Source organism: Phyllostomus hastatus, unplaced genomic scaffold (assembly GCF_019186645.2).
Source record: "Phyllostomus hastatus isolate PE091 unplaced genomic scaffold, TTU_PhHast_1.1 phas_contig_449, whole genome shotgun sequence".
Lineage (NCBI taxonomy): Eukaryota > Metazoa > Chordata > Mammalia > Chiroptera > Phyllostomidae > Phyllostomus > Phyllostomus hastatus.
In genome coordinates this window covers 2,154,333-2,178,389 of record NW_025333882.1, presented here as the reverse complement: position 1 = coordinate 2,178,389, position 24,057 = coordinate 2,154,333, and the positions used below count along the sequence as shown (strand labels likewise).

Sequence of the window (24,057 nt, the reverse complement as noted above, 5' to 3'; positions counted from 1 at the left end):
GGAAGGATGATCCATAGTTCATTTATATATGGAAAAGATAATGTAAATATGTACAATTTGAGAGTTGTTTTCTTTACTAATGTGAAGGATTCTTGTATTATTTGGTGGAAAAGGTCATAGTTGTAAGTATAATAAATAATCCCTATATAAGGATACTCTCTGCTAGATACTTTTTAAATAACTACTGAATTGATAGTATTACAATTCTTTTGTAAGGTGTTTGGTGTATGAATTTGCTACTATATTCTAGATATTTTAGTGCCAACATTTAAAAATAATACACTTTTCTACCCAATTTTACTGTCCTTGAATTTTTACTATGTTGAACCTAGAAATATTGGGTTGGCCAAAAAGTCCATGTGTTTTTTTTTCCCCATAAAATAAAAGACACAGTTTTTTCATTTTCACCAATAACTTTATTGATTAGGATATTTTGAATATGCAGGCTGTCCCTCGTGTGTTATAACATTGATTGTTCTCAGTCAGTGTCTCAATTTGATTGCTACCAACTTCATCTGGTCTAGCCAACTGTGGAGCATTGTCCCGTGAGAAATCTCGAGCATAAATCTTTGCAAAACACTTTTGACACATTCGATCAGTCACAGCATCTTCACCATACACTATACAAATCTTTTTTTTTTGCATTTGTTATGTTTTTACTTTTCTTGAAATAAAAAAGCATAATATGCAGAAAATGTTGCATATTTTCTTTCATCTTCAATATTAAAATGGCTACACAAATATTCACTAATTTTGGTAATTTTTAAAATGCAAACTGATATGCTGTCACAATACAATCTAACAAAAATTGTTTCAAATGAGGATAAAGACAATTTAAGTGCTGCTATAGCCATCTTACAGAGAAAAAACAAATGAACTTTTTGGCCAACCCAGTAGTTCAATCCTTTTGAAATATTGACTTGTATTGAATTAAACTTTCAAACTTGAATATTATGGTAAAGGAATTAATGTAAATATGTCAAATGAAAGTCTGAAGACCCCATATGTATATGTTAGAAGTATATGTTCCACTTGCTCTAGTAGAAATTATTTATAAATTTAGAGCTCTAGTTTTTCTCTAATAATCCTTTGTAATACTTTCTATGTTGAAGCAAATATACTTGTTTTCATCTGTATCATAAGTGAAAACTTTAAGTTGCTTCCTAGAATAAAGGTGGCTTATTTAAAATCTTAAGAAAGGCATCCAAAAAGTGCCTTTCAGTTACGCAGAATAGTTGATTCATTCATAAAAGGAAAGGGTTTGTTTTGTTTTACTATTTGAGTTTAGCTTTTTTTTTTTCTTTTTGGTATTTTTGGAAAACAAACATGCATTCTGTAATAGGAAGCTATGGTTATCTATAGTAACCAATTTAGTAAAAGAAAAAATATCATCATGTTGCTTCACAGAGAGTGCTATAGGCACATAATTTTTCTCTGTATCTACTTCTGAGCAAGTTTCTCTCTAGTCCTGAGATTTTTGTGATTAACATATTTAATTTGTCAACTTTGGGTTCGCATTCAACTTTGGTAAGTGGAAAGTTGACAAAACATTTATGCTTCTTACATGGTTTGCTTATTCAGTAAATGTTTTTTAAGGACTGGAATAGGTGATAGAAATCAATTAATTTAGAAGAACTATTCAAAGATAGCAGGAGAACCAGGATCATGTTTTGAAGGGGTGAATGCATTAAGGAGAAAATCTTTGAAGCTCCTATTTACATGTGATAAGTAGAATGGCAGTTGCTTAAATTTATGTGGCTATTCAAACATATATGTCATATATAAATACATATACACACATAAAAGAAATGAGATATTTTACCTTTTTTGTATTGAATCTTTGAAATCTCAGGTTAATTTTATTCTTATAGTATACCTCACACTTTAAGGGCACAATATCCACATGTCGCTAGTGGCACCACCTTGAATATTGTGGCTCTAGACTGTCCTGTCTCATTGTTAAGATAATAGTTTCTCATTTCTCAGGGAACCCTTCTCTGACTCCCCAGGTCTGTTTCCTTTCATCCTCAGTCTTACAGAATCATATGTCTTTGCTTTAGAGCATTTACCATAGTTGTAAATTAATCTTTACTTAGATTATTTGGTGCTAGTCTCTTCCACAAATGTAGGCATGGTGGCTTCCCAGTGTATTTCCTGTCTTTGTATACAACTCGTGCTCAATAAGTAGTATTTGACAGAATGAATTTTGCTAATTACTAGAATAAGGTAAGTTGACCATAGTTGCACATTTCATTTTAGATCAGGCACTAAATTATTGCTAATTGATTTTGCTGGGATAAAAATATATAACATATCATTAATATGAGAAGTCATTTTAATTGTAAGTAGTTCACTTATAATGGTGTTTTTCTGGGTGAGAGTTCTTCTATAAGCTATCATGTATTTTTAAATAGTAGAAAGTTTTTAAAATTAAGAATATTTTCAAGTTGATTTAACAGACTTGATGGTAAAAAGGGTTTACTAAGTCAAATTTTTATTTCCTGTTCACATTTATCCTGAAAATTATGACCTACTTAAATTATTATAAAATTTTAAAATGAATATTTTTAGATAGACTTCATGGAAAATAATTTAACCTTTTCTTTTTAAAGAATGCTTACTGTGTGTTTGATAAAATTATTAAACCACCTGATCTGCAGCATCTCATTACTTAAAAGCCAAGAAATTACATTTTGGCCGTAGTTTAGATAGTGGTAAGTTATACCATAGTCTTGAATATAAAAGAGAAATTAAACATGGTGCGTAATGTAGGTAAATTTACACTTTCATGTGGTGTGCAAGTGGAGAAAATGAGATACTATTAAAAGGTTGAGTAAGGTTTCATTGCAAAGCTGTGCACTCTATCTTGAAGGGATAATATACATTTATCAAAAGAACAGCAAGCACATTCAAAGGTATAGTATTTCAACACACTTTATAATAGTTCCTCTAGCAATTAGAAGCAGATAATGCAATCTGGCTACAGCTTAGTATTGTCTCTGTGGGTAAGGGCAGAGCCAGGAAATGAGTTTGGAAGGACAACTTGACAGTAGAATAAAGAGCCCACATGACATTTTAAGGAGCTTCAACCTAAGTACCTTGTAAGAAGCAAAATAATGGAAAGGAGACTTGAAAAATATGAGCAGTGAGGTGGCAGTTAGAGTGAAAGAAATAATGGGACACAGTCTACCTTAGTGTGGAGAAATGGAGAAGAGATTATATATGTAGGGCACACACTGTTTACTCACTCCCATTCCAACCTCCTCAGCCCTTCCCATCCAGCTCTCACCTGCTCCTACCAAGAAGACAGGAAATTGAGGATAGGGTGTGATACTGGTAAACTCTTATTTAACTGACAGGGATTATAATGTGTCTGTGTTTTAACAAATTTTAATGGAAACTTACTGTGTAATAAGTCTGTTAATTACCAAAGGACAGGAAATGTTTTACAAGCAAAAATGATTGTGATTCAATCAGTGTCATTTTTTTCACTGCGTGCTGAAACTTTTAATGCGAATTATTTTGTCCTCAAATGATAGCCTGATTTTGCTGTGTGGTCATACTAACTTTAATCAATGTAAAAGTGAAAGGATATTTCATTAATTAATTTAACAAATGATTGCATGTCTTATTAGGTTTTAATTATTTGTTAGGGATGATTTTCAGGTTTGTCAGAATTTAAGGAATAAAGCAGAAGTTGAAATAGGAAAGTTTGTAAAAATCACAACTATATATATATATATATACACATCTATACACACATATAAATACATATTTTTGTGTGTGTGTGTGTGTGTATATATATATATATATATACACACACACCATGAACCAACACTGTAACCAGGAACAAGTGGCCAGGGTAGAAATGCCTTTGCTTTGAAACCATCTCTCTTATTTTGTTGCACAGGGAGATCATGGGAGCCAAAGCAGCAGTAAGAAAAATTACTATTTATTCTGCTCTCTGTCCCAGTCCTGTGACATAGCTCTGCTAAAATTAGGAAAATCTCTCTTGCAAGGGTATATGGTCACACTGGTGTCCTAACAAAGCTTTGCTGCTGTTAACTGCAACAAAAATGTCCCACGCAGATGAATACTGCACCAGCACTTCCCATTTCCAGTTTTTTTTAAGGGCAGTGGAAAGTGAAGCTTTTTCTCATTCTTTTTTCATTTTTGATCTTTGTGATTCTTATGCTTATCATATATCATTTGTGTGGTGTCACAAGATTGGTGTTGTGATGGGCTTTTCATTATATTCATTTTTTAAACCTTAAGCTATGTTTCAGTGTGGCAAAAAAAATAGAATAATATTTTTAAAATATATTTATACTACATTGATAATAAAATAATATATATAATCAGTGTTAAATTTCATGTTATATTTAAATCAAATTTTGTAATAATATTTTATCCTTAGAATTAATTTTGATCATTTCACTATTTCAAAGAACTAGATAATGTTAATTTTTTAGATCTATATTTTTTTGTTTAAATGAATTAAAACACATTTGTTTTTTCATGCAGATTTGAGTTCTGTGAACCTGCATTTGTGGTTGGCAATTGCCTCCAGATAGCATCTGACAGTCATCAGTATGATCGAATTTATTGTGGAGCTGGAGTCCAGAAAGACCATGAAAACTACATGAAAATATTGCTCAAAGTTGGAGGCATTCTAGTCATGCCTATAGAAGATCAGGTAACTTTACTGTCTTTTTGCTTAATGGCATAGGAGACAGACACATTAGTTTAAGATGGGAAATGTAATACCAGTAAAGGTACATATAATTTTTAAAGAAGAAATACTCAGCCCTGGCTGGCGTAGCTCAGTGGATTGAGTGTGGGCTGCGAACCAAAGTGTCGTAGGTTCGATTCCCAGTCAGGGTACATGCCTGGGTTGTAGGCCATGACCCCCAGCAACCGCACATTGATGTTTCTCTCTCTCTCTCTCTCTCTCTCTTTCTCCCTCCATTCCCTCTCTAAAAATAAATAAATAAAATCTTAAAAAAAAGGAAGAAATACTCTTTATAGATCTATATACATAGAAAAAAAAAGTGAAATGGACTCAACTATTTAACCAAAACAGATACAGAAAAGATTCCTGTACTACTATTAGAAGAGACTTGGTCTTTCACCCAAGCTTAGCTATTATCTGTGATACAGTAGTCCCCCTTAAACTTGGTTTCACTCTTCATAGTCTCAGTTACCTGTGGTCAACCATGGTCTCAAAATATTAGATGGAAGTTTCTGGAAATAGATAATGCCTAAATTTTAAGTTGTGCCACATTCTGAGTAGCATGAGGAAATCTTGAGCCTTCCCACTCTGTCCTGCCTGGTACATGAATCATCCCTTTGTCCAGCATATTCTCACTGTATACACTACCTACCCTTGAGTCACTTTGTAGCCATCTCAGTTATCAGATTAACTGTTGAGGTATTGCATGCCTGTGTTCAACTTATTTTACTTAATAATGGCTCCTGAATGTAAGGCAGTGCTGCTGGTGATTTTGATAGGCCAAAGAGAAGCCATAAAGTACTTCCTTTAAGTGTAAAGGTAAAGGTTCTCAACTTAATAAAATGTATTATCTCACACTATCACAAGAATAAGGGTGAGTACAGTATAATAAGGTACTTTGGAAGAAAGACCACATTTATATAACTCTTATTACAGTATGTTGTTATAATTCTGTTTTATTATATTATTGTTAATTTGTTACTGTGTCTATAAATTAAACTTTGTCATAGTTATGTATGTATAGGAAAAAAAATAGTGTGTATGAGTTGAATACTATCTGTGGTTTCAAGCATCCTCTGGGAGTATCAGAACATATCCCCTGTGGATAAGGGGGGACTATGGCATTTGCCAAGCTGCTCCCTCCTTTACTTTTCTCACCTGGAGGTGTTCAATCGAATGTGATGCTTTCTACTAGCTGCTCAGTTTCTGGTGTTTTTTAAAATTATTTGAACATCTAATAAAAGAAATCCTATTGAGGGTTTGGTTTGGACTGCTTAACTCAAAGAAACAAATCTTTAAATTTTCATTTAGCACTACATAGACTCATTTTAATATATATTTTCAGCTCTTTGCCTGCCTGTAATTTGGAATTATTAGGTAAAACAAATATATGAAATACTAATTTACTTAGAAAATAGCTTTATCTTTCAAATCTTCATACATTTTCAATTATTTTAAAAATTTATAAAAATGCATTTCAAAAAAAATTCATAGATTAACCCAAATCTGAAATGTTTAAAACATTATGTGGTTAGTATGATAGAAGATAGATTGTCTAAGATGATTAGGACTTAGCATGACATTTTAAAGTTTATGTGTCTTATAGGTTCCTTATTATTTGCATCTTAGTATGCAAATCCATTAATGGATTTTCCAATAATATGCACTATGCAAATTTTTGTCAGTTATTAAGAGATAATATGAAAACATATATTGAAAAGTATTCCTGGGAAAATGTTGTTACTTGTATGTTTCCAGAATTGAGACTCCCAGATGAACAAACTTTTTCTCTTTTCCCTTAAAGCTACATTTTCAGACATTTAAGTTATTGCTTCCCATTGGTGTTTTATCAAATACTTATTATATACTATTATACTAATATAAAATGATTCTTATAATATCAATTCTTAAACTAATGTGTCTGTCTCCTATGCCACTAACTTGATCAAGCTATGTACTGGGCTAATACTTTGCCAAGGAATGGTGATGGGTGTTTCCTGAGGGGTTACAACTTCTAATCCCTTTATGACTAATTACATTTACTAGTGAAATACCAAGTCGAGATTAGTATTAGAATTTATATTTTTATTACCATCATAGAAGATCATGAAGTTGACTCTTTGGTACAGTAATCAAAACATAGTTTTATTAATATAATGCCTTAACCAAACAACTGAACCTATGTTAGACATACGAGGTCTGTCCAGAAGGTATCTAGCCATGTAATATGAAAAAGATATTTATTGAGGAAGATACAAGAATCAAGAAACATTGTACATAGAACAATAATATCTCAGTCCCCTTCAAGGTAGGCACCTTGGGATCTCACACAGTTCTCAGTTGCCATCAGCTGCCTGTCCTAGTTTCCTGAATCTCATTGATAGTCTGAAATTTCTTCCATTTCAAAGGTGATTTTAGTTTTGGGAAAAGCCAGAAGTTGCAGGCCACCAAATCTGGATTGTAGGGGGGCTGAGTCACCTGGGTGATTTGATGTTTTGCCAAAAATCTCTGCATAGAACGTGATGCGTGAGCAGGTGTGTTGCCTCATGATGAAGCTGCCAGTCACCAGTTACCCATACCTGCCGCCTTCTGAATCACCCGAATAGTTTCTGCAGAAGAAAGTTTAAAACAAAATTTGCTGCAGATTCATTGCTATACTCACTCAGTCATTTTGAATGTGTTGGCCACACAGTATACATTCTCACTCAATGGTATCTACCACCCCTCCTGACTAGTAGAGTGAAGTCATCATTGTTCATGCATGCTCCTTCCAGTCCACTCTCCTTGGCTGCCAGTTTATGTTGATGTTGTGTAGGTGTGTTCTTGTTATATTAACAATGGCTGGACTTTTTCCAGACATTGTATTTTGGGAGCCAGTGGCAAGTGTGGATTGGAATTATACACTTAGAAACCATGAGACCCCAGATGTAATATGCATAGACACCTGGCCAATTTGGATATTCCATTTTCATTGAAATATCTATCTTGAACAGCCAATATTTGTGATTCCTTCTCTATTATTTTATAGTAAATATTTAAATGAAAGTAATTTGGTTTCATTTATATAAAGTGATTATATAGCAGTCATTGGCAATTATTTAAAAGAAAATTGTGACTATAAGGCAATCACATTTATCGAATTAATCTATTTTGTTTCTTCTTTCCTCTAAATAGTTAACACAAATTATGCGAACTGGACAGAATACTTGGGAAAGTAAAAATATTCTTGCTGTTTCATTTGCTCCACTTGTGCAGCCAAGTAAGAATGATAATGGCAAACCAGATTCTGTGGGACTCCGTAAGTAACTGTTATTCTTTTCAAATTGAACTGTGACTTCCACTCTGGTGCTTAGGATTTAATAGACTGTACAATTATGAAGAATTAAATAGATACACAATAATGGATTCAATGGATTTATTCACTTTTTGAACTTTTATTTTCTAATATATTTTATTGATTATGCTCTTACCCCATTTCCCGTTCTTTCATTCCCCTCTGCCCTGCACTCCCCTCCCACTTGCAATCCCCCCATTTTAGTTTATGTCCATGGGTCATACATACAAGTTCTTTGGCTTCTATATTTCCTATACTGTTCTTAACCTCCTCCTGTCTATTTTGTAACTACCATTTATGCTTCTTATTCCCTGTACCACTCCCCCATTCCCTGTACCACTCCGCCTCCTTTTCCCCAGTTGACAACCCTCCATGTGATCTCCATTTCTGTGATTCTGTCCCTATTCTGATTGTTTGCTTAGTTTGTTTTTGTTTTTGATTTTAGGTTCATTTGTTGATAGTTGTGAGTTTGTTGCCATTTTAGTGTTCATATTTTTTATCTTTTTCTTAGATAAGTCCCTTTAACATTTCACATAATAAGGGCTTGGTGATGATGAACTCCTTTAACTTGACCTTATATGGGAAGCACTTTATCTTCCCTTCCATTCTAAATGATAGCTTTGCTGGATAGAGTAATCTTGGATATAGGTCCTTGCCTTTCATGACTTGGAATACTTCTTTCCAGCCCCATCTTGCCTGCAAGGTTTCTTTTGAGAAATTAGCTGATGGTCTTATGGGAACTCCTTTGTAGGTAACTGTCTCCTTTCTCTTGTTGCTTTTAAGAGTTTCTCCTTATCTTTAGTCTTGGGTAATGTAATTATGATGTGCCTTGGTGTGTTCCTCCTTGGGTCCAACTTCTTTGGGACTCTCAGCTTCCTGGACTTCCTGGAAGTCTATTTTCTTTGCCAGGTTGGAGAAGTTCTCCTTCATTATGTTTTCAAATAAGTTTTCAATTTCTTGCTCTTCCTCCCCTTCTGGCACCCCTATGATTCGGATGTTGGAATGTTTAAAGATGTCCTGGAGGTTCCTCAGCCCCTCCTCATTTTTTTGAATTCTTGTTTTTTCTGTTCTGGCTGAATGTTTATTTCTTCCCTCTGGTCCAGTCCATTGATTGGAGTCCCAGTTTCCTTCCTGTTGGTTTCCTTCCCTCTTGCTTCCCTGTACGTTTTTCTTTATTTCACTTTTCATAACTTTCACTTTTTCCTCTATTTTGTGACCACACTCAACCAGTTCTGTGATTGGTAACCATCCTGATTACTGGTAACCATCCTGATTACCAGTATTTTGGATTCTGCATCTGATAGGTTGGCTGTCTCTTCATTGCTTAGTTGTATTTTTTCTGGAGCTGTGACTTGTTCTTCCATTTGGCCCACTTTTTTTAAAATAAAGGCCCTACCTTGTATCAGACACTGTTAGCTGCCTTCATGAAAACATGAAAAAGGGCAAGTCAGACAAATGAATTTATTAATCTTAGTTGTAAAATTATTAATTATAATTTATTAGTGGCATTCTTTTCCAGGAAGAGGGACAGCAAACACAGGAGCCTTTATTTAGACTATAAAGAGCTTGGTCATATTAAGACCAGAAGTAAGTTTTAGTTAAAGCTCATTGGCTACGCTATAGAGCAGTGATTTTCAACCAGTGTGCTGCAAGAATTTTTAAAATATGTAAAACTTGACTATTTATTCAGGGGCACTGCACTCTTATCCCTTAGATTGTCAAATTAAAAAAAAAATAACAAGAGCCAACACAATTGCCATCTGTTGTGAATGAGTCAGAATTATACCTAATATTTTTTGTCAGATTAGGAAAAATACATTTTTTGGTGTGCTGCAGAATTTTGGTTACTAGTTTATGTGTGCCATGAGATGAAAAAGATTGAAAATCACTGCTGTAGATGATAGATTATACAAGACTCTTTTTGGGGGGTGTAGCAAAACAATCTCTTAATTAATGTACAAAAACATATTGAGCTTTTTTTACCCAATACTGCTATGTTGCTTTTATCTTCAAGTCAGAGATGGAGGTGGGTGCTAATGTTCACTTTTCTTTTTGCTCTTTTCATGTGTGTATACTTTATTTATTTATTTATTTATTATTTTAAACGTTTTTATTGTTGTTCAAGTACAGTTTTCTGCTTTTTCCCCTCTACCCCTCCCTACCATCCCAACCCTCCTCACCTCCCTCCCCTGTTCCCACCCACCCTTGTTATTGTCCATGTGTCGTTTATAATTGTTCCTGCAAACCCTTCACCTCTTTCCGCTATAATCCCCTCCCCTCTCCCCTCTGGTCTCTGTCAGCCCGTTCTCAATTTCAATGACAACAACAACAAGTGTTGGAGAGGTTGTGGAGTAAAGGGAACTCTAGTATGCTGTTGGTGTGATTGCACACTGGTGCAACCACTATGGAATAGTTTCCAACTATGGAAAACAGTATGGAATTTACTCAGAAAACTAAAAATGGAACTGCCTTTTGACCCAGCCATTCCACAGCTAGGATTATATTCTAAGACCCCTAAAGCACCAATCCAAAAGAACCTTTGCACCCCAGTGTTCGTAGCAGCACAATTTATAATAGCCAAGTGCTGGAACAGCTAAGTGCTATTCACAATAACTAAGTGCCCCTTAGTAAATGAATGGATTAAAAAACTAGGGTACATTTACACAATGGAATTCTATGCAGCAGAAAGAAAGAAGGAGCTCCTACCCTTTGCAACAGCATTAATGGAACTGGAGAGCATTATGCTAAGTGAAATAAGCCAGGCAGTGAAAGACAAATACCATATGATCTCACCTTTAACAGGAACCTAATCAACAAAATGAACAAGCAAGCGAAATATAACCAAAGACTCGAATATACAAGGCTTTTATACTTGACGAGAGAGTCAGTGTTGATGTAGTTAGAGTTGGTGATTTGAAGGCAGAAAAATAATGTTATATAGATGTTGGTGAAGAAAAAAGAGATAATAAAGTTTTATTTTAGCAGCTAGCTGAGTGATAATACCATTTATTGGTGTTTGGAAAATTGGAGGTAGAATAATTTGGAACTAGGTGTAGGAAGATCAGACATTTTATTTTGGCCATGTCTGAGTTTCTCTTAGCATTATAAGTGTCAGATAGTCAATTGGGTGTATACCTACTGCATGAGGGAGGTATGAGTTGAGTGTCCTGAACATAAAGATGATATTTTAAGCTATGAGAATGGATGAGAAAAGTTAAGGGGAGTGGAAATATAGAGAGGAGGTGTTAAGATTAGACCTGTGTCCCCCAAATTCAGACATAAAACAGAGAAAGATGTATTGGCAAAGGAGGGACCAAAGGGATGGGAGGACATGGTAAGCACCTTGTGTTGAAAACCAAGAAAGCAAAGTGTTTCAAAAAGGAGGGAATGATCAACATGGTGAAGGTTACTGAGACCTTGAGAAAGAAGAAGGCACCATTAAATAAAGTTTTTTATTGTAAATGAACTTTATCATAGTAAACTTATTGCTTTAATTTGGCTTTTAAATGAATTTATTCCATAGGAATCTGATTTTATAGAGAGGTTCAATTTTATTTTCAGTGTGTATTTTACCATCTTTTGAGCTATGTGATTTTTGTGGCCCTTTGGGTTGGTTTTAAGACTTACACGAAGTAGTCTTTATAAAGGGCTTGACATGTAATAATTGTGTAATAAAGAGTAGTGTTTGGAGTTCGGGAGGATCAGTAAATTACCCTTGTTTTTTTCCTGCTCAAGTTTTTACCAATGGAGAGATGAACTTCGGGTCAGATAGCTAAGAATTGAAATGCCAGCTTTATTACCAACCAAAGTATTTGGAAGATATGGCTTTGGTCTGCCCCCTTAAATAAGAGACAGACTTATCCTTTCGGTTATAGGCAGCACTGGCCAAACCACCAAGTGAGCTTACCCTGTAAATAGGTGGGTGAGCAGAGCCCAATGTTTTTACTTAAAAGTACAGTTCCTAATGGGAAAGGGAAGGGAAAGGATGGAGCCACATATGGCCAGCTGCTTCTTACACACTTACAAACTCCTCCTGGGGAGGGGACACTCCTGGGGAGGAATGAGTGTGGTGGTACAGAGAGACCCACATAGCTCTGTGGTGTCACATTCTGAGAGTGTCACTGGCATGAAGGGTCTCTTCTGGGAGAGGGCTTATCAGCATTCTACTGCAACAGGAGTTGCCAACAGAGGAGGCACATTGAACACTTTATGGAGTCGTAAGATTCATAAATTCTGACACAGTGGTCCTATTTTGATCTGATTTAGAAAGAAATTAGGTACTCAGTTCTAAAAAACTAATTTTTTTATAATTCAGAAAGTTAGCAACTTTTTTTTCAAATATAATTCTTAACGTATTCTACTTAAAAAAGGATTTGAGTCAACTTACACAGCAAATTGCATTAAACAATTATATATGGAAAATTGAAAATAAAATAAGCATGATTTAAGAATAAAAAAAGGATTATCAAAAAGACTCATTCTGTTAGAAATATGAAGTTACTTTACTGGGATGTTAAATTTAAATTTCACCCCAGTCTAATCAAAAAGAGATACATTTTAGATGTGCTCTGACACCAAAAGGGACTTCTTTCTTTCTAGCACCAGAATCAAATAATTGGCACTTATGTTCACATGCATTACACAGTTATTTCACTGAAGTCTACATTTCTTGTTGACTGTATATACCCCTCCCTATACACACACACATGCATGTACATATGTGTACACATATATGTATAATATATACTATTGTAGTTTATAGTAGACTATACTATAATTATTGAAAACTTAAACTCCTTGCTAAGAGCAATAATAGTAACAAAATAAAACTGTTTTTTCCATCCTGTTTTTCAAACTTTGGAATTACAGTTTGTAACAGTTTTGTGTAACCTATGGTAACTATTTGGAGAGTTATAAAGGGAAGTAATGAAAGAATTCTCTGACATAATTTGGTTTTACAGTGGCCTAACAATAAACCCAATGTGCATCATATATGACTGTACTTACATAGTTACCAGTAGATTTCTGCAACAATTTTTTTTATTGTTGTTCAAGTATAGTTGTCTCCATTTTCCTCCCACCGTTCCCCACACTCCAGCCATCCTTACCTTCTACCCTCGATCCTACCCCGCTTTCGCTTTGGCTTTGTCCATGTGTCCTTTATACATGTTCCTGAAAACCCTCCCCACTTTTCCCCCCTTTATCCCCTCCCATCTCCCCTCTGGTTACTGTCTGTTCTTAATTTCATTGTGTCTGGTTCTATTTTGCTTGCTTGTTTGTCTTGTTGAGTAGGTTTCACTTATAGATGAGATCATATGGTGTTTGTCTTTCACTACCTGGCTTATTTCACTTAGTATAATGCTCTCCAGATCCATCCATGCTGTGGCAAAGGGTAGGAGTGCCTTTCTTTTCTTCCTGCTGTGTAGTATTTCATCATATAAATGTACTATAGTTTTTTGATCCATTAATTTACTGATGGGCACTTAGGTTGCTTCCAGCACTTGGCTATTGTAAATCTACAACTATATAAGTGTTTTACTTTGTAACTGACACTACTATAACCCTCAGTATTTCTGTTTTTATCTGACAGTTTTTCTAGTTTAGTTTCCTTTAAAAGAGTCTTGGTTGTAAATGTGTTTTTATAGTAACATATTTTATAAATGCATAGATGATGATATTCTTTAAATGAGCAATTTTATTCTTCATTTTTAAGGTTATCAAAACAAATAGATCTATATAGTTGATAAGATCTACAGGTTGGGTTGATTCACATTTGTAACTATGAATGTAAAGTAGGAATAAATTTGATGGAAAATGATAAAATGGGGGAAGAGTGTAAATTTTTTAAAAATCCATCATACTTCTGAAATATGTTTGGATAAATGATCTGCATAAATTTTTTATCAAAATAATCTGGGTGGGGATGGGAAGAGGAAATGGATGATGCAGTAAGATCAGCCATAAAGGGTAATTATTGAAGCTGACTGTCCAGGTATGTGGGGTTCATTATACAATTGCCTCTCTTTTTATATGTACTTGAAAGTCTAAAATAAAGAGAAAAAAATCATTGGTACCAAGAGCAACTTATAAAAATGAATCAGAAATAAAAAAAACTTCATATAGTAATGTTCACAGAATGAAAAAAAATGAAAATTATCTAAGTTTAATAGGATGTATGGAGAATAAGAACAAGTTTTCCTTTTGTTTAAATAGCTTCTGACATTGAATGGTGTGGCTCAATGCTCTGAACCAAAGGGCTGTGGGTTTGATTCCTGGTGAGGGTATGTACCCTGCATTGTGGGTTTGGTCACCCATCCCAGAGTGTATGATCTCTGATCTGGGCTCATATGGAGGCAACCAATCAGTGCTTTTCTGTAGCATCTGTGTTTGTCTCTCTCTTCCTCTCTCTCCAAACACAATGAAAAAATATCCTCCGGTGAGGATAAAAATAAATAAATAGCTTTCTGTTCAGATAGCATTTCATAATAATAGGGAGTTAAATTATGAAAGAATGTTAGTACAAACAGAAAAACTTAAAAAAATACATGTGCAAATTCTTTACCAAATGTATTTTGTAGCTATGAAACTGCTCATATGAACAGTTAACTAAAATGTAGTTATAACTGTTCCTCAGATTCATCACTGATTTTTATTCAAATTAAAATCAGATATATACATTTAATATGTATTTTATATATACAAATATATAAAATGTATGTTTTAATATACATACTACGTATTTGGTGTATAATATGTATAAAATACACATTAAATTTATATATATTATACATTATATATTTATATATACATTTAATATATATTTTTATATATGCAAATATATATATATATATTTTGGTGTAAGATATTCTGTGAATAATGATACACCACTTAAGGTTCAGGGCAGGCCCATTAGAAGAGGTAAAGGAGAAAATGGTACATCAGCCAGCTAAAGGAAAACCCTATTTTCTCTATATACCACCTACCAATCCTTCTGTACTCCAGATGTATGGAATTTTCCACACTGAGCAATTCTCCAGTTCTTTGTGGACACCAGCAGGGTGTTCCTTATGATCTATTTTAGTTCTGACACTAACCAGTGTTCACACAGACCCCACAGGTTAATAAGGGCTTTGTCACACAACATTTTACTCCTCCATCTTCAGACACCAATTGCAGCTCCAGGTTGTCACCTGTGTTTCTGACAGTCTGGCTATAAATTAAGTTCCCATGACCCCCTCCTAGAGTTTGATCATTTGTTAGAGTGGCTCCCAGAGCCCAGGAAAACAGTTTACTTATGAGATTATTGGCTTATTATAAAAAGATCCAACTCAGAAACAGCCAGATGTAATGGGTGTATAGGGCAAGGTATGTTGAGAATGACTAAGAGCATGCCTTCTCAAAGTATGCCACCCTCCTAGCACCTTCACATGTTCATCAGCCCAGAAGCTTTCTACATAGTTGGTTTCCCCTGGCAACCAGCTCAGCATCCTTAGGGGTTTACCAAAAGGCTTTTTTTACATTTATAAGGTAAACCTATTATAAGGAACCTTATAAACCTATTATAAGGTTTACCTTATAAATGTAAACTCAGGTGGAACTTTTTATAAACTCAGGTGGAACTTTTCACCTTTATGATATTATCATTTAGGAAACTTCAATTGTTTTAGGAGTTCTGTGTCAGGAATGGAAAACTAAATGTACATTTCTTATAAATCACAATATCACAAGGCACAAAATTGACTTTGTAAATTATGGCGCTATACCACATTGAGCTGTAGAAGTTGTTTTTATTGGTGGAAAATGGCAAAAGTAATTGGTTTTGGGGCTTGACCTAAATAAAATGCCTTTTTCACTCTTTGCTTACCCATGAAGATGAAAGTGCTGACTGCTAAGTTCTTATAAAATCTGTAGAGAGAATGTCTTTTGGGAAACAAGTAGTGAGTTCTTGTGAATATTAGTGATAACCTTAATTGTGATTCTAGAGTGAACACTTCAATTCAAAATAAGATTTTATGGCACTCAGGATTAGTATTGTTTGGTTCATTAAATCCTTATCTATAACTGGAAGCATTAGAAGCAAGGGAGTGTCAGAGAGTAGAAAATGTTGGGGATTTTTGAATACATAAGGTTGAAAGTTACTTAAAAGCTACTGTATCATGCAGAATAACTTGGAGATGAAGCGCATGTGGATACTATTTTAATACTTCTGAGTTTTAAAAACTGTTAAAGTTAAATCTGAATCCTTTTCTGCTCTAGGGTCTAGTTGTTTCTTTATAAAGTTCAGGTATTCTGACAGTTTAGGATTGAAAGTTTCATCATTGTAAGAATGTCCCTGGAATAGTAGCTAGTGTTGGCAGAGGAAGAACAAAATTAAGGTGTCAAAAGAGAACATCATTTGTAATGTGAGAGAGGTTGAAGAGTGAAGACCAGCTGAGAAGACTAATTATAGCTTCTATTTCTTAGCTCCTTTATAGTGTCCAAAACTCTTAGAGATTTTTTTCCATCCTCGCCCTCTGCAGAGCTCACTTGAGCTTATGCCTTTCTTCTCTGTTTATGCAATCTCTTAGGTGCTATCTGACATTGCCTGTCATGGTGGGCTGATGACTCCCACACTTCTGTCTCCAGCCCTGACCTTGCCCCTTAGTCCCACAGTCACCCTTTTTTTAATTGTATTTTTTCCATTACCATTTAGTCCTCTTATATTCCATTATCCTCGCAATCACCCTGAGTCCTTTTTTCCTCATTCTCTCTGTCCTTTCCACTCACTTAGATGTCTTCCTGCTCTCTATGAATCTGTCACTGTTTTGCTTGTTAGTTTAGTTTAGTTTATTAGATTTCACATGTGAATGAAATCATATGGTGTTTGTCTTTCTCTAACTGGCTTATTTCACTTAGCATAATGTTCTCCAGGTCCGTCCATGCTGAGTAGTATTCCATTGTGTAAATTCCCTGTAGTTGTTTTATCAATTCACCTACTGATGGACACTCAGGCTGCTTCCATATCTTGGCAATTGTAAATAATGCTGCAGTGAACATAGGGGTGCTTATGCTCTTTTGAATCAGTGGTGGTAGGAAAGGAACATAGACTTCTCAGTCAAATGCTTGCATTTAGGTTCTAACTCATGTCACTTAAGATCTCCATGATCTCTGCCCTGGCTGGCGTAGCTCAGTGGATTGAGCACAGACTGCGAACCAAAGTGTCCCAGGTTCGATTCCCAGTCAGGGTACATTCCTGGGTTGCGGGCCATAATCCCCAGCAACCGTACATTGATGTTTCTCTCTCTCTCTCTCTCTATCTCCCTCCCTTCCCTCTCTAAAATAAATAAATAAATAAAATCTTAAAAAAAAAAAAAAGATCTCCATGATCTTGAGCAAGTTATTTAACCTCTTCTCTACTTCACTTTCCTCATTTAGCCTTGAGTTGTTACATATAAAACATTGAAATGGTGACTGGTATGTCACTGTTGTTACTATTCCAAAAATTTCCATTTTGGATTTCAGATTTAACAAAAACAAAAAAATCTTTTATTTTCTTCTTCCCAAATTATTCTTCCTCTTTGTTATGTTAATAATTGACATTAGCATCTGCTAGTTGGTCAAAAATCTCCCACAATCAGTCTCTGTTCATCCTATCTTCAAAATGTATTTTAAATTTGTCCACTTCTCTCCATCTTTATTGCCACTCTCTGGTACTCCCGTGTCCATTGAAGTGTGGTCACATTTCACTGGATTATAGGAGTGTTTCAGATGACCTTCTGCCCCCTCTCTTTACAGTCTACTCCACAGAGAAGCCATAGTGTCATTTTCATTGCATTATAACTTTTGCCTTCTTAAAACCCTTCAATAGCTGCATGGCAAGTACAACGCACATTCTTTACCAAGGCCTTCAAGACCATGCATGATCGTATCTCTTACTCTTTTCTTCCTGCTCCAAACTTTATCTACACTAGCCTTTTTTCAGCTCTTTGAACATGCTAAGGTCATTTCCCTCTTAGGGCAAATGAGCTTAGCATGTTTGCTTTGCCTTAAGATATTTACATGGCTGTTTCCTCATGTCATTTAGATCCTAGCTTCTTCCACAAGGAGACTGTTTGGACTGCGTAGTTGGAAGTAGCTGTACCCCATATTATTTTCTACATCATTGGTGTTTTTTTCATATTTCCTAGGCTTTGTTTTTAGTAATTATTTTTAATCTACCTCTCCCCCAAATATATACTCTCCATAAGACTAAGGAGTTTCATAGTCTAAATCATCTTCTCTTATGTATTAAATAAATGAATTCTTTACCAATACCTGGCATATATTTTAACACAGTTGTTGCATGAATATTAAGTAATTTGATGAACAGTTTTGGGAGGTAGAGTAGGTGGTATTTTACACATTTTAACATATAAGGGAGCATATTTCATACCTGTCGTTACTTAACCAGGTTCACAAAACTAATCATTGGCAGAAATAGTACTTGAACTAAAAAATTTTATATTGTTTCAGATTTTACCTCATATAGAATATTGGGTATATTCTGAACATACCCACTATGGCTCTCTGGAATTCTTTTTCATTTCAGGTTTCAGTAGAGTTGAAAAAAGACAAATTTTTAAAATATTGTTTATTTCTTCATATATAATAGATATGTGCTAAGGGATCTTTGAATCAATTAGGTCTCCTACCCTTGGGTTTTTTGAAAAAACGTATCTGCTATTACAGGGTGTATCTAGTTGGTCATTGGGCATAGGCCAGGGCATGAGGGCATGGTGTATAAGGGCATAAGAACACAGTAAGTACATTGTGAGCCGTGTATAGGATGATGTACTATACAAAGCTGGCCCTACAGGGCCCCTTGGGGGCCACAAAGAGGAAATGCCAGAGCTCCTCCCTGCGTAGAGCTCACAGAATGATGACAAAGACAGATCATATATGAATAACTAAACATGGCAGGATTTCAAATGTTATAACAAAAAGGTTTGGATGGGAGGCATTGAAAAAAGAGAACCAGAAGTAAAGAAATGAAAAATGAATGATGAATATTTTTTAATGCTGTGCAACTGTGGAGGGTTGTGTTTTATTTAGTTTAGATATTTGAGAAGTATACTTGATAATAGTTTTATTTTTACAATAATGGAGACTAGGAGAAATGAATTTTAGGTGGCGACTAGAGAATTTATTTATGTATAAGATGTTGGAGCAGGCTTCCAAGAAGAGTATATGGTTCTAGGGCTTATGCATTTATAGATCTGTGGGAGATAGGAGTGAAGCAGAAAGGGTATGTTCCAATTCTGATTCATTTGGTAGAAGTAAACATCAATAACTTACAGAAATCTTTAATGTTTCTTCGAGTTAACAGGTGTTTCTTTACAGCATTTCTGGTGGCCCTTTCCATATGAACCAGTTCTAATTGTTGATTTACAGAAAGATAGAAGCTCTTTGTGTACATGCACACACCAGCTTTAGAGCTTATAGATGGGCATCTGTTCAAATATGCCTTTATTTGGGTTTTCTAAATAGATTTATTTCAACATCAAAAAATATGAAACATATGTAGGGTAAAATCTCTCTATTCTTGTCACCTAGCTAGTTAATTCTCATGTAATCTGTTTATAAGTTCTTATTTTTCCCTTCCAAAGAATTTTTATGAAGATACAAAGGGTCACACCCAAATCTATACATACAAACTTCTGCACTGTCCACTGTCCTCAGTGCTTAGAATGGTGCTTGGCATAGTAAACACCTTGAAATCTTTGTTAGTTTGAAAGTCAGAGTTTTTATACCTGCTGTTTTCTAACATTCCCAGGAAATACATGTTTTGTTCTGTGAAGAAATTAATAATATGTTTTTCTTTTTATGTTTTTTTTTTTTGTGTGTGTGTGTGTTTTATAGCCCCCTGTGCAGTAAGGAATCTGCAGGACTTGGCTCGTATTTACATTCGACGCACACTTAGAAATTTCATAAATGATGAGATGCAAGCCAAGGGGATTCCTCAGAGGGCTCCACCCAAAAGGAAAAGAAAGAGAGTTAAACAGAGAATTAACACTTATGTATTTGTTGGTAATCAGCTTATTCCTCAGCCTCTAGACAGTGAAGAGGATGAAAAAATGGAAGAAGATAACAAAGAAGAGGAAGAGAAAGATCACAGTGAAGCCATGAAGCCAGAGGAGCCTCCTCAGAATTTACTGAGAGAAAAAATCATGAAGCTCCCCCTCCCTGAATCTTTAAAAGCTTACTTGACATATTTTAGAGATAAATAACTTAAATCACAAAGAAAGAATGCCTACTGATAATTCCTTTAGTCTTGAAAGTAGCTTTTGTTAGAAGTTAGAAGAGAGAGAGATCTTTCTTTCATCAGAGTGAATTATAGTGGAGGGAAAAAAGTATAAGTTGTTTCTGTCTTAGTAATAAAAATGATGTATTCAGTGATTAAAAAGAATCCCTTTTATAAAATATATTTTTCTTTAATTCTTGGAAAAATTGCTGTTTTAACTCAGAGTGACTTCAAGAGTGGAATGCAACAATAGTCAAGGCATTGTGTACTGTAAATCTTTTTCTGATCATTACAGATTTGTAGTAGTGAGAGTTAGACTTAATTTTATATAAGGTTAAATAATTATTAAGCATATATAATCATATTTGAATTGCAGTTACTTGCCTTTCCTTTATGAAACTTTCTTATCTAATAAAGAAATTAAATGCTTTGTAGACCCACTTACCTTACTTTTTTTGCATTCACTGTTGCTGAGTTACTGTAGATGTATTCCGGGCAGATTATGAGTGCAATAACAATACAGATATTGAATAATTTAGCTTTAAGAAAAGTTCCATGGAATTCAACAGCACTGCTACTTTTGCTTTTGAATCTATTGCCAAAAGACATGGGGAAAATACCTGCTTTTCATAGAGATTTTAAGAGCACACATCAAGTGAACATTAAAGTAAAAAGTATAGGCTTAATACAATTCTTAATTTGTATGGACCCTTTATATTTTCAGTGTTTAAAAACAATGAAGTTATATTACTCTCTGGAGTTTTAAAAGATAGTATATTTAGGATTGTTGTTTCTGTAGTCCACTGTATAAAGAATTTGGTTTTAAAAAAATCCGTTGTTCTATATGACTGTTGATAGCACGGTGAGTGAATGAATAGGCATGAGTGATGGCCAATTCTGGACCATGCTTAGCAGGACCAGAGCAGATTTGGTTAGCTGGTGCACTTTTGCAAATGGAACTTCTAGTTCATCTGAGTATTTATCTTTGACTGAGCAAGGCTATATCTGCTTTGAGATTTACTTTCATAGTATAAGAAATATTCACAGGAATTATATTTACATGCCTTCTGCTTTGAAAATCTAGTTCAGAGTCATAGCATAATCTTTTGGACCTACTTTGTGCTTATTTAATTTCTTCCTATTGTCTGTTGTTTCTTTTGATAAACTTATAATGATTTTCACTTTTTGCTTAATGTCACATACTTAAAACTATCATTTGTGTTAGTTGTAGCTTCTCAGTGATAATACAGGTAGTAGATGAGATTTTTAGTGTCTTTTCATCATACTGGGGCCTGAAAACAGTCATTCCTTATTAAGAAATTATATAATGTAACATATTTAGTAGTTAATGTTACAAGGATTATGTATTTTTTGAAAGGAAAAATTGAGAATATCACTTATTCCCACCAGCATCACTGCTAACAGTTGATCAAATAGGCTTGAAGAAACCCAATCAGTGTAGAGTGAAAGGTTTCTTATCTCTGCAAATAGTCTACTATTAGTAATACATACGTATTTCAAAAAACTCAGTTCTGGTAATTCCAGATATCTAAAAACAGTGTTTAAAAATCTAAGCATAAATTATCCCAAATAAATTAGAATATTTTTGTCACATAAAAGATAATTTCATGGAAAGTGTTTGTTTTTATACCAGTGATTGGAGGCTGGGGTTACTCCACAATTTATCTCAGATGATTACTAAGCTGTTATTGTAAGGAAATGCCACATCTCATTTCTGTAGAGAAAAATAGTTTCATACAATTGTCATCTGTTAGAAATGTTCATCTTATTTTGAGTTGAATATTAGTTTTAGAAGTTTAATCTTGAGTTCCTGGTACCCATGTATTTTTATTTAGCACCTGCACACACACTCATTTTGGGAGCAGATGTTCAGATATGTAAATGTACATATTCTTAAATGATTTTACAATCAGGAGAGAATTTTTGTTAAGGCTAAATTTGAAGATTGACTTACATCTTTTATTCTGTCAACCTTGGCAAAGTATACTGTAGATCTTCATGATTGCTTGTTTTTGTCATTTAAATGTATCTTTTGTTTTTAAAAGCATTCATTTTACATTCGTGACTTTAAATAAACAAATAGAAGTACAAAAGGAAAATTCAAGTGAAAGACCTTTTATGTATTAATGGGAATATATTCAGACCTCAGTTCTCAAACATCTCGGTTCTTGAACACTTTGATTCTTAACCAAGTTGTTCACAGAAAAAATGTCTCAGTTGTTGAACAAACTTTGAGTCCCAATTCTCTACCTGACAATCCTTTCATGCTGATACTGGTATAATCAGTCACATGTCTCTCAGATGACAAATAAAGGAGATAATGTTTTTGAACAAATCACTTCTTGAACAGTGTTCCAGAATGAATTAAGTTCAAGAACCAGGATGCCACTGTATATTAGAGTGATTAAGAATATGTTAGGCTTGTATTTATTTTTTAATGCTTTCATATTTACTTGAGTATAGGTAATCATGCTTTATAAGTGGAGAAGTAGCAAGTAAACTCAATTGAAAATGATGAGGAATATATTCATGTGATTTTATAGCCAGATGAAACTATAGAAATACTCTAATCCAGTCAATTATTTTGCAAGAGAAAGTAGGCCTGGGGAAGTAGCATGATTTTCCTAAATCAGCTAGTTGAAGATGGCTCAAAATAGCATCCAGCATCTGATAAATCCCAAGAGATTTGTCAATGGCACCATAACTACTAAGAAAATAATTAAATCTATACTGCTTATTGGTTAATATATTTGGTTCTAGTAATGATAAAGGATATTGTTGCTAAAATGGCATATATGGTGATTAAAAGAAAAGAAAAAATGTAAAGGTTGGTTTCTAGTTGTCTGAGGGGAAAAAAGTAAAAAATATCTGTTAAATTATGTAAAGACTTGGAAACTATTTTAAATAAACAATTGCATATAATTAAACATTCTTCAGTGGCTTGGCTTTTTTTTTTTAATTTGGAAAAATTCAATACACCTATAGCTATGTGCTGAGTTATGGTTGTCTGTATTTGGACATCTAATTTCCTTTCGGCTATTGCCACATCTGAAGGCTTGGGTTTTAAAAAAATATTTTTTAAAGTATTCAGTAGATATGAAGGATACTTATATAAGTAAAGCACAAGGATAATTCAGTGTATGTGTAAATACAGCAAGTCTTCACTAACATCATTGATAGATTCTTTGAAACTGAGCTAAATGAGGTATAATGAAACCAATTTTACCTTAGACTAATTGATAAAAACAACAGTTTCTATTTTATATTTCTGGTCACAAAAACATCAGTAAACTTCTAAATAAAACCCCCAAAACATTTTAATGTTGAGCATTGAAACAAATGTGAGATACATACATTTAAGAAAGATGAATAAAAGCAGTTCAGGGCTTTGGGTAGTCAGGCAGCCCAGTGCCAAGGTCAGGATGCCCTTCCATTGTGCATACACATGTGCATGCACACACACACACACAGGGATAATGTAGACATGCCATTTCACCAGGTGCTTGTCTTTGGGGTGTGGAGAAAAAAACAAGAGTACCCAGAGAAAACCTACATGGACATGAGAAGAGCATACCAAGTACACAGACAGTGGCCTTGCCGGGAACCATTTTTTTTCTCATTAACCTCATGAAATGATGTTGAAGGAAATGATGTTATTCAAGGACCTGTGTGTGTATCTACTGTTAGGTTTGACTACTTGATTTATGATTA

At 34.3% G+C, this 24,057-nt stretch overlaps 1 protein-coding gene across 3 annotated transcripts in view; it reads left to right on the top strand.

Moving 5' to 3' along the window:
* The window catches only part of PCMTD1 (protein-L-isoaspartate (D-aspartate) O-methyltransferase domain containing 1), an 84,758-nt gene extending 61,480 nt beyond the window's left edge, over window positions 1-23,278 (top strand). For all 3 annotated transcript variants that reach the window (XM_045845031.1, XM_045845030.1, XM_045845032.1), the window contains 3 exons: window positions 4,525-4,696; window positions 7,907-8,030; window positions 19,944-23,278. In XM_045845031.1, the coding sequence (XP_045700987.1) occupies window positions 4,525-4,696; window positions 7,907-8,030; window positions 19,944-20,311 (664 nt within the window). In that variant the 3' untranslated portion in view covers window positions 20,312-23,278. The remainder of the gene's footprint in view (window positions 1-4,524; window positions 4,697-7,906; window positions 8,031-19,943) is intronic.
* Window positions 23,279-24,057: the final 779 nt, after the last annotated feature.